Source organism: Mya arenaria, chromosome 8 (assembly GCF_026914265.1).
Source record: "Mya arenaria isolate MELC-2E11 chromosome 8, ASM2691426v1".
NCBI classification, from domain to species: Eukaryota; Metazoa; Mollusca; class Bivalvia; order Myida; family Myidae; genus Mya; species Mya arenaria.
Window position 1 is genome coordinate 59,419,627 of NC_069129.1, and position 11,327 is coordinate 59,430,953.

The following is an 11,327-nucleotide window of genomic DNA, read 5'->3' on the forward strand; positions in this document are numbered from 1 at the left end:
ATTCATTGTACTATTTATATTCAAAAGGTTTTTGCAAAAGAAAAGTTTATCTTTACTCCATTAAACTATTAAGTCGGCAATATTAGGCACAGTCGGGCGCTGACTTTTTTAAAGACGCAACATAATGTTATCCGCCTTAGTTTTGGGCGCTATATACTAGCCATTTGTTTAATGTTTAATGTTTAAATGACACCTCTACATTTATAATACCTTCTCATAGGCTTCCTTATTCTGGCGAAGCAGTTCGTTATTCTGGTCCTCTTTTTCCCTGATCAGGGCATCCTTGGTCTTCAACTCTTCCTTACGCTCCTGAATAAGTTCCAGCTCCTCACTCTGAAAAATAAAAGTCAACCATATGTAGCTTGATTATGTATTGATCTTCCAACTGTTCCCTTTGGTCGTTAACGCCCCTTATCCTCCTAAAGGGCCTGCTGTTCTTCTCTCTCTGAATCATAAATGTCACCTACATGCATTTTTAACATGTGTATGTTCCCTTATCAGTGCGTGCCTTCTAAGTCATCAACTCTTCATACTCCTGCTCCGCACTTTGAAAGCAACATATGATGTACATAATAGTTTTAATTTTAAATGTTCACTATCAAGAGCCTCTTTGTTCTACCTTTTTCCATATACTTCAGCAGGTACAATTGCGCTAGTCTATTAAAAATACCTGTAATGTAATTTTCAAAGTACATGCGCACATCTTCCCCATGTAAGAGCAATATTCGTCTCATCCCAAAGGAATTAAACAGAGGAAAGAATCTAAAAATAAACAACTCTTTTAATTCAGAATACAGAATCTTCAAATAGTATGCAACCTGGATCAGCTTAAGTTCATAATAATATACATTTACACATACGTAATACATACCTGTACCTGTTCTGCTTCTGCTGCTTTGAGCAGGGAGTCAATCTTAGCCAGATTGTCCTTCAGTTCCCGGACTTCATCTTTCTGCTCATCTATACTCGTTTTGAGTCCATGCAGAACATTGTTGACGTTAGCGATCTCTCTGTCAAGAGCGGCCTTCTTATGTTCCATGTTTTTCACGTTTTCTTCATATTTTTTGGTTTTCTCTTTAAGATTAAGTGACCTTGAAAAATTGATTAAAGAACAATAAAACCTGCAAATGAAAACTCCCATGCATGCTCAATTTTTGTTTATTCAAACCCTCGTGTATTTTCAGGCAAGTCTTACTTTGATCCCTGTTGATAAAAAAATGTGTTTTTTTTTGTTATGATAAAAAATGTTGTTGTTTTGTTATTGATAATACATGAACAATCTACTTAAATGCACATGCAGCCACAAGTTTGTGATTTGAATTATAAAATTCTTAGATGTACAAGGTGCCAGTATACAGTCATGCAACCTGTTATTACAACTGATCGTACTTATAATTTTGTATGTTCTACCTGATGATTTCTGAGGGCATGAAGTCATCAGTCATGGTGCAGATGAAGGCGATACTGCCGTACTGTCCATCCATGAGCAACTGGCGCCGGAAATTCGCCTCTAGCAAGTCTTTGGCCGTCTTGTCATCGATGGCTCGGTGGATACGGGACACAACCCATATTGCCGTGCAGTTCTTCAGGTACTGTAAGAGACCTCACTTTAGTTTTTGTTTGTAGATCATTCAAACTTACTAAAGGCCTTTCAATTGTTGAATGTCATGACTGGAAGTGATCGTGACACTAAGCAATGAATAAGAAAGAATATAAATACTCAGGAATATGGAAAGTATGACATGCAAGGGTTTAATTTTCGTATGGATGTATATGTCAAAATATATAGTTTAACTTGCATTGTTTTGAAATACTTGCTATCATGTTAGAAGCAAAAGCTCGCATAGCATGTCTTGTGATTAAACATTAACGATATCTTATTATAATTATGATTATGGATTCCCTTACATTTTTTGCTATCTTATCCCTGGCAGCATTCGAGTCCCTCATCCCCGGCAGATCGACCAGTGTGGTTCCACTACTGCACGCATCACAACGGGGCATTAGTAGTCTTACGTGCTTCACTATCGGCCAGTATTGACCTTCGGTACGTGAGTCCAGATTCGCAATGTACTTTTCGATTTGGAGGCGGAATTCCTCGGGCTGAAATATGTGATGGCATATAGGATTTTATTCTAAGATGTACGAGAATATACAGTGAATGTCGGTGAACAAGTTACTAGTTTTAACATATTTAGAGGTTTGATTAGTGCACGCAACTGCACGCAACTTCAAATCACTGAAGGTATACTGGACATTTTAGGTTTGCATTTTCATCATCTTCATTATTTTACTCACGTCATTTTCCTGGATGTGAATAATGCGGCCGAGCATGTTGGTAACGTCGGTTATTTCAGACAGGATTTCGAATGAGCCAATCCGACCATACACGGCCTTCACCTTGCAGTAGGAGGCGTACGTATCATTATTCTTGCTTGTGCCGTCCTGTAACTCTTTCAGAAGTAACTGTAGCTCGTCAAACCATTCCTAGAACACATTTTACGGTTAGAATTAGTTCATTTATAAGGAAACAGACGAACACATGTTATGGAATATATCTTCATCAAATAAAGTCGTTCATGTTTTTTCCCTTAAATCAGGGATGACAATAGATCCAAAATACCATCATGAAAATCCTGTAAATTACGTCGATTATGAGGGGCTCAGAGTAAATTATAGTGGCTTTGGCTCTTGTTTCCAACGTCATTTATACCAGCTTCAAGGAATTTCGCACCATTTTAAATGTAAATTTCAAGCAAAAAACAACACCATTTACAACCGTATGATAGTTTGAAGTTGAAAGCTCATAACCATGAACGTCATCATTACTATTTGTTCTTATTACCCTGCATTAGAAGTTTGAATATACATGTATAACTAAATAAGAAGGTAATTGACCAGTCGCCAGTTCTCAATTTAGTAATAAGTTGATCAATAATAGGATTATATTTGGTAAATATATATAAACACATGGTTGCATTAATTTAATAGATTGCATGGTAAACCTCCACCAAATTATTTCGACATATTGCAATTATTACTTTGGTGACAGTCTATTTGAGTTACAAACAATCCAAAATTTTTAAAAATAAATACTTTAAATACCTTGCTCTGTAGGAACTCGATATCGGCCTCGAAACTGTTGCTAGTTGTGTTCTGAACAACCTCTACCACGACAGCTGTACACGCCAGATGGCCGGAAGTAGGCAGGACATTGACATGGTCGAGCACTGCGTTCATCAGGCTGGACTTTCCTTCTCCTGTGTTCCCTATCACAGCTATCACCGTCTTCGGGAACGTCAATCCCTTCTCAACGTCAGCTAGCTCTTGCCTGTATACATTTGAGGTGATCGCAAGACTAATTTTGAGGCAAAGAATCAAACACGTCGCAAATGTTTTTGAAACATGACTAAAAAGTAGCAGATGACCTTTGACCAACTTACATAACAATAGTTAAGGTACAGGTCATGTTTTAGTGATCTCTACCAAGTTCGAGGTCTCTAGGCCTGACCGTTTTTCATATATCGATCGAAAACCGATTTTCAGCTGAAGGTAATATTAAGGTTATCACGACATTGACCCTGAAGGTCCGTAAGTCGACCATATCTCTTTTTCCGGCAGTTGTCCCAGACCATATTGATATGAAAAGTTCGAATCGATTTTATTTATTTATTTATTTATTTATTTTATTTTATTTTTGATTATTTTTTGTGGGGGGGGGGAGGTGGTGGGCGACCCGCCATTGGATCGCAATAAATATATTTATTACAAAAAACGCCGCAATGCGACGAAACCAGATTTTCAATGAATGACAGAAGAACTTAAGCCTGTGTCTGTTTTTGCATTTTTAGTGACCTTGACCCCAAACACAATCCCATGAAAGGTATCTATAAACTCTTCCTTTAGACCAAGTTGAGTCAAGATATGTCAACCCTAAATAAAGTTATTCTGTTTCAACCGACTTTCTATTGTTAATTACAGTGACCTTGGCCTTGACTCTAGGAACCCATGAAAGGTTTCCATAAACTCTTCCTATAGACCAAGTTTGGTCAAGGTATGTGAACCCTGACTAAAGTAATTTAGTTTCAATCATTCTTCTATTTTAGTAACAGTGACCTCGATCCCAGGAACCCCAAACACAATCCCATGAAAGGTATCCATAAACTCTTCCTTTAGACCAAGTTTGGTCAAGATTTGTGAACCCTGACTAAAGTGATTCAGTTTCAACCGTTTTTTCTATAAATAATTACAGTGACCTTGATCCTTGGGACCCTAAACGCAATCCCATGAAAGGTATCCATAAACTCTTTCTTTGGTCTGGTCAAGATATGTCAACCCTAACTAAAGTTATTCAGTTTCAACCGTTTTTCTCTTATTTAGTAACAGTGACCTTGACCTTGACCCCATGAAAGGTATCAATACACTCTTCCTAAAGACCAAGTTTGGTCAAGATATGTCAGCCATTACTGAAATTATTCGGTTACATAGGTGAGTTTGACGCTGCCCGGGCACCCGCCCACACGCCCGCCCGCCCGAACAACGACGTTCGTCATTCTAATGACCGGGTTTCAATTTGTGAAAACCTGGTTAATATAAGGTTAAACTATATTTGTTGTTGATATCCTTACTCCAATGTGAGAAAAAAATATAATAATTAAATCATTGATAATGTCATGGACCTTTACTAAACTAAGATTTACACACATGCATATATACATATCTATTCACCTTTTATTTAGTTAATTTCAATTCATATCAATGAGACTAACCTTCAATCTTATCACAAATGTACAAGATACAATAAGTAAAATTTAAGGTCGGTTATATGATAACAAGAAAACAAGCTCAATGAGCTATTTTCCGACATGAATAACAAACATACAAAACATATCAATGAGCTTGTGAAGTAAAAGCATATAGTTTAAAGTATAAATATGTACACATATTGGAACCAGTATTCACAAAAGCTGTTCCTTATTACATTCATACATAGAATTGCAAAAATTAAGAAGGATTTGAGCACTGAACATAGTGATTACACTAACTAGTTTTCCAGGCTGAACGGGCTATCCTCACGCGCACTGTTCCGCTAGTTGACATACCACTGCTAAATGGTTTGTTCTTTCAAGAGTGTAAATTAAAAGATAATCGTAAACATTTTAATAGCAAAATTGTATGTAGCATCGTATACATGGGAAATTACAGCATGGTACATTGATGTGTAGTTGGTAAAAATGTTATTATTAATCTAGCTTGATAGGAAAAATCTTTGGAATGTTACTTAGAGGAGTATTGCATTTATTATGTAATTTAAAAACAACTATATTTTGCTTATATAATCAGAAACAGTACTTAGCGTAGAAAAGCATGGTTCTCCCATAATTAGGTCAATCCCTACCCACAGGTAATCACCCAAACCTCTGCCCGGCAACTGTCTGACAATATCAGCATTTACCATTGTGTAAGAATGTAAAAATGTTGGTATATGTTATACGACCCTTTAACACACTATAGTATGAACCCAAGCCGTACCAACCCCCTTTTGCATACTCTATTGTATATAATTATGAGCATTAAAGTGTTTTCTTGTTTTCTGGAAATTCCACCGACCCCTTTCACCACAAGTTGTTTTGGGTGGGTAAACTCAAACCGGAAGTGTCTTAACTAAATTCCTGCGATTTGATTGGCTGATTACGTACAATTCCTACATGATATCATTGAATGCTAAATGTCATGAATGATCATTGACTTTTCAAGTTTACCCATTTATTCAAAATCAGATTATGTTAAATAAGAAAAACATAATCCAAAACGTTTTTTTCTGAGGTTTAATGAATCGGGTCCTGAGGTTCCTAAACCAAGATATAAAACATCCGTAGCCTAAGACTTTGAGGACAAGTTATTAAATATCAATTATATGTACACAATAGTTGTAATAATGGTATAAGACAACGGTATCTTGATGATTCTTTTTTCTTTAATACGTTTAAACATTTGGTTGTTTATAAAGGTTATCAAAAATATTTTATAGTTTTATGTTACATAATAATGTTGGCTGGTCCATTTTGATCACGTGATCCTTCATGATACAACATTGATACTTATCCCAAACGACGTCAATAACAGCAAAGCGTGTAAGGATGTACATCTGACATGTATCAGGGTAATATTACCGGGATATTTAGATATTGTTTGATGACGTTAATATGATATATATGTTGGCATGTGAGTAAAACAATATCATGAATATCTTATAATCTATAATATTGTTATTACCAGTTTTCTGAAGAATGAACACGAAATAACTATTATTGTTGCTTTAAAAAAAAGAAAAACATCTCACAAAGGTGAAATTAAGATATTTTTTAAGGATTACGAAGACAAGGTTTCTATACAAACCTCCATGCCTGCTCTATGGGCTGGGACTGAGCTGGCTGTCCATCAAGCAGACCCTTCAAATCAGAGATTATCGTTCTGCAACTGAAAAAGGTGTTGGTCTTGTCAATATGCATTACAAATGAATAAACACTTTTAATTCGTCAAAAACTGTTCACATCAAAATTAATAAAAAACAAAAGCTCAAATAGCTTAACTGAAGATAAAATTCGTAATCAACAATTCTACACGTCTTATGAAATAGGATATAGATTTTCAACAAACACAGACAAAAAACAAAGCCTCTTTACCTGTTTAAATGTTTCTCAACATAAGCCAGATCCCTCTGAGCCTTCGTATTGCGCCCGTTGTATATATTCGTCTCAGTACTGGGCCCAGGGTTGGGACTCGTACTCGTGTAGACATCGTCCCGTCTCATCTCTTCTGGCTGTTCTTTGGCTTTCAACTTCTCCAGTAAGTCCTTGAACTGCGGTGCCTTAACTTTTTGCTGCTCGGTGACTTTTGTCATCGATTGGTCTTCCATATTTATGGTCTGCGTGCTGTCAAACAGTTCCGTGCATCAACTACTCTGGGAATTGGACGATGCGTGATGGTCTGTGGTGGAAATAATAAAAATAGACTGTGGAGTTTAAAATTCTGGAATTGAGTTTATCCTTTAATTTGAGTACTGTGGTTCTTCGTTGAATGAAGATACAGTTTGTTGGAGTTTCATTAGTCTCAAAATCCGAAAATTGACAAGTTAGAACACTTATAGTATCTTCCAGACAATCTTTCTTCATTAGTTTAATTGGCGTTTTTGAGCTAATTCTATCAATGACTTGAGACGGTGTTTGCTTTGACAGTTGACGCTCTGCGTCCGAACAAAAATAAATGACATATTTTAATAGCAAAAATGTATTATAGTAGAAAATGCTAAAATTGGTTGTTTCGCAGCTGTCGAAATACTGAAACACGGGCAGAAACTGTTCGATCTGCAGTAAGTCGGGTTAATTTGGAAAATAATAGTATTTCTATAAAGAAGGAAGTACTGTCTGTTCGTTGTTCAGTTGGTAGCCTTAAAGAGAACAATATAAATGTGGCGGTTGGCATCCGCGGGCCCATACATAGTTAGTTTTGTTAAAAATGATAATCAATTGCCTTCAATTCAGGTAAATTTGTTGTCAAAAGGAGAGTTATTAACCAAGACATTTAAGTTCCAACAGTGGTTAATCCACTCACAGTGGCGTTTGGAGAGAGAAATAATCCAATATTTGTTGAAAGTAGACACATTGATCCAAGGGAAACATTGAAGGTATAAAGGAAGGTTGCTGAATGTTTATTTAAGCCATGTTTATATTTTTTTACAGACGATCTTAAAAGAACATATCATCATATTGATGATTGTAAACCCAATACATATGGGGTATTCATAGTCCTCGATGGACAGAAAAAGTAGTTTGTGTATGATTCTCTTCCATTCGAAATCAAAACGACAGGACATAGGTTTACGAAGACACGTCGTTGGTGAGTTGAATATTTCTTTACAGCAGGACATAATTTTGTGATGTTTGAAGATGGCGATATTAAAGGTAATATCAATTAAACTGACGCTCTAAAGTCATGGCAAGAGGTAAAAAAGAAATAAGTTTATGTGGTTGCTCAGTAGAGAATCAGCTTTGTTATTTACATACATGTAGATAAGAAAAGGCCCTAACACGGATCCTTGAGGGACATAACCTCCTAATAGTCTTGATTCTGAAAAAGATGATTTTACGAAAACCTTTTGACTTCGGCCTTTTAAGTTATCAATAAGCCAATCTAATAAATTTCAATTTATACCATATTGCTTTAGTTTAAAAATGAGACCTGTCTACCACACTCCGTCAAATGCCTTGGATATGTCCCAAAATACAATACATGTGGATTCTTCGTCATCAAATGCTTTACAAATTCGGTTATAAATATCAACTAGCTGATACTGAGTCTAATGACCTGGTAAAAAGCCAGATTGTTTTTTAAATATGAAGTCATTACCATTAAGATGGTTATAAATATTTTTAAACATAGAAATTTCCATGACTTTAACAACACAGGATAATAAGGAGATTATTCAATAGCTTGAAGGTTCTTTAAAAGAGGCATTACATAAGCATTTTCAAATACAATACTCGGGATATTTTCTTTCAATCAAAGACAATTTGCCACATGTTAAATTATAAACACATGGGTTGACATATCGTTTTTGATGTTGTTTCCATCGTTTTGGGGCTACTTTCGCCATTGCTAACATTTAGGTTTTCTAAATCATCAGAAACATCCTGTTCTATAATTACATAGTCAGATAACTGTGAGGGTGATTTATAAGTAAACAAGGGGAGAGTGACATTTGAATCGTCAACTTTTATTATCGAAACGAAGAAATCCTTAAGCGAACTTGCCTTTTCTTCATCAGAAGAAGCAACATTACCATTGGCTGTTTTCAAAGGAGGAATGACATCTGTTTGTTGCGAGTTGTTTTTGGCTAAAAGTTTTACAGTCTTCCAATACTCTTTATGATCTATTGTGCTTAAGTCATTTAAAGATGTTTCAAGGCTACAATTAAACGTTTGCTTAGCATAGTTTTTCATATTATTAACTTTGTTCCCTTAGTGCTTAAATGTTTGCCAATCAAGTTGTTTATCCGAATGTATTGCCTTTTGTTTATGTCTGTAATCACGTTGGCGACTTGTACGTCGAATATCTGTGTTGTACCGTGGTTTATCGTTTGGTCTTATTGTTACAAATTCGAATGTTATACATTTTGTTCAAAGTTCGACAAGTTTATGTGAAAAGATTAAACACCAGTTGTTAATAATTTCGTTGTTAATAAATGACCAATCTGTATTTCTGATTTATTTATTCAATTTATCAAAATCCGCTCTATTATATCTCCATATTTATTGCTGGTAAGGCAATGAGTTTGGTAGGTTGATTTTTGTAAATATGTTAGTGCTATAAAGGTCACTTACATCCGAATTTATTTTAAAGACACCTGAATCAAGAACTAATGCATTGTTTGTAATGTTGACTGGATAGATTAATGTTTGAGCACGTGCGTGGACTCTGGTCGGTTCGTAAATGCAGTTTGTTATGTTATTTAACGATTTTTATCGTTATATTCTAACGCCTGTTCTAAACAGACCTTGAGTTTGTCTCAGAAATCTATTGTATAATGAGGGGGTCTATAAACAGTGCAAAGTAAGTAACAAGTGTTCGAGTCATTGATCTCAATCCACAGCGATTCAGGTAATAATCTCGCTAAATCAAGTAATCTCTTAGGGCGTAAGTTCGATGTAACATAAACTAGGAAGCCACTTGAATGGTTGGTAAAGTCTTTTCTCATCATATAGGTATAACCTTTTATTTTTAAACAATCTTCTGAGATATTATATTATTATCTAACTTTGTCTATGTAAAGCATAAAAAAATCGTGATCTAAGAAATTGTCTTTAATATATTTTAATTTATTTTTAATCCCTCTTAATTTTTGATGTTGAATGGAAAGACACCAATCTTCATCTTTTTGTGGACCAGGAATAGTTTCAATATAACCCGAACGAATAAGTAATATACGACACGTTAATAAATATATCAGATCGACTGGCGTTAATAAATCGTTAATAAAACTATTCTATTGTTATGGTTTGAATTCAATGAAATGTGATATTAATTGATGATCAGTATTGTTGCGAGTTTTAAAAGCACATTTGTTCCATGGGCCAATTCGTACTTAACTATATAGTGTAAGGACATTTTAACAAACAGGATTAATGAACATGCAAAGTCAATGCATTGTCAAACAGGATTAAATAAAATAGTATTATTGACAGACTTTTGCTGCCTACAGCTATCATGCAACCCTTGTGCTGCCCGCCACGCCATTAGCTCACTACGTATAAGGCAACACAATAATCAACAGATGAGACATGCGTCGCGGCTCTAACAAAATCGCCATAAAAAATGTATATTTTACAGAAGGATAAACTGGCGTTTCTTTTAGTGTGGTGTATTATTAAACGTTTTTGGTCAGACATCCTGTGTGGTTTAAGATTATTTAAAAACAGACGCAACAAATGTACTATTGAATACTTCTTTATGGGCTGTAGCATATGCATACCGTATTGTTTAGCGGTTATAATGCAATTGCTGTTGTAGCAATACTCATTTATATAACAGAGACAATTGGACAACATTTTTGGCAGACTGAAAATTGTCTAAAATATTATTATCGGAGATGCGATCAAAGGGACTTACCATTACTATAGGAAATGTATTTTAGCAAAGAAAGTTATCTCTCTTTATATATGAACTATTCATTAGTTTCAGTATAAACAATTTCTTTTTGATATAAGAAACTTTATGGAAAGATATAAAATCATTTATAAACTTGAACAAGTAAACAATTAGTTGGGTGTCACCTTTTAACCGTTAGGGTATTTTCTTAGCATTGTTATTTTTTAACCAATCTTTTGACCACGTGACACGCCTAAGCCAATGACATTGTTCTTAGCCATTCTCAGATATTTTTTCGGCGTGGGCGATTGCCTCGCCAGGCTTTATTGATTTTTGATTATTTGTACAGTAATTCAAGGAATTCAAAGTTATTCCTTTGTGACTTTTATAGTAGTTTATTTGTTATATGAACTAATGATACCAGGGCGGCGACCTTAAAACAGGTGTTATTTCGAGTGCAAAGTGGACATTGTAGAACAATTTCTCTAACACAGCAGCGCTCTCGCACGCTCTCGCGATTCCTTTGTGATTTGAGATGCAAGATGGCGGCGCACATCTCATAAAATTATAAAATACTTATCTTCGGGGTTTCATTCGTCAGTCGAGCACGTTGCAGTTTTAGTTGGGCTTACAAGGTTCTCCACTGATTCAGTATACAGGCTTTCCTGGTGCTACTGTGT

General features: G+C 35.3%; 1 protein-coding gene across 1 annotated transcript; it reads right to left on the bottom strand.

Annotated features, from left to right (window-relative positions):
- Positions 1-201: 201 nt before the first annotated feature.
- On the bottom strand, positions 202-6,919 carry LOC128244399 (nuclear GTPase SLIP-GC-like). The gene is made up of 8 exons (XM_052962408.1): positions 6,687-6,919; positions 6,400-6,480; positions 3,106-3,331; positions 2,299-2,487; positions 1,909-2,103; positions 1,411-1,592; positions 872-1,091; positions 202-333 (listed from the first exon to the last, which is right to left on the bottom strand). Exons 1-8 carry the CDS (start codon positions 6,917-6,919, stop codon positions 202-204), a joined length of 1,458 nt encoding a protein of 485 aa, XP_052818368.1.
- Between the last annotated feature and the right edge of the window lie 4,408 nt (positions 6,920-11,327).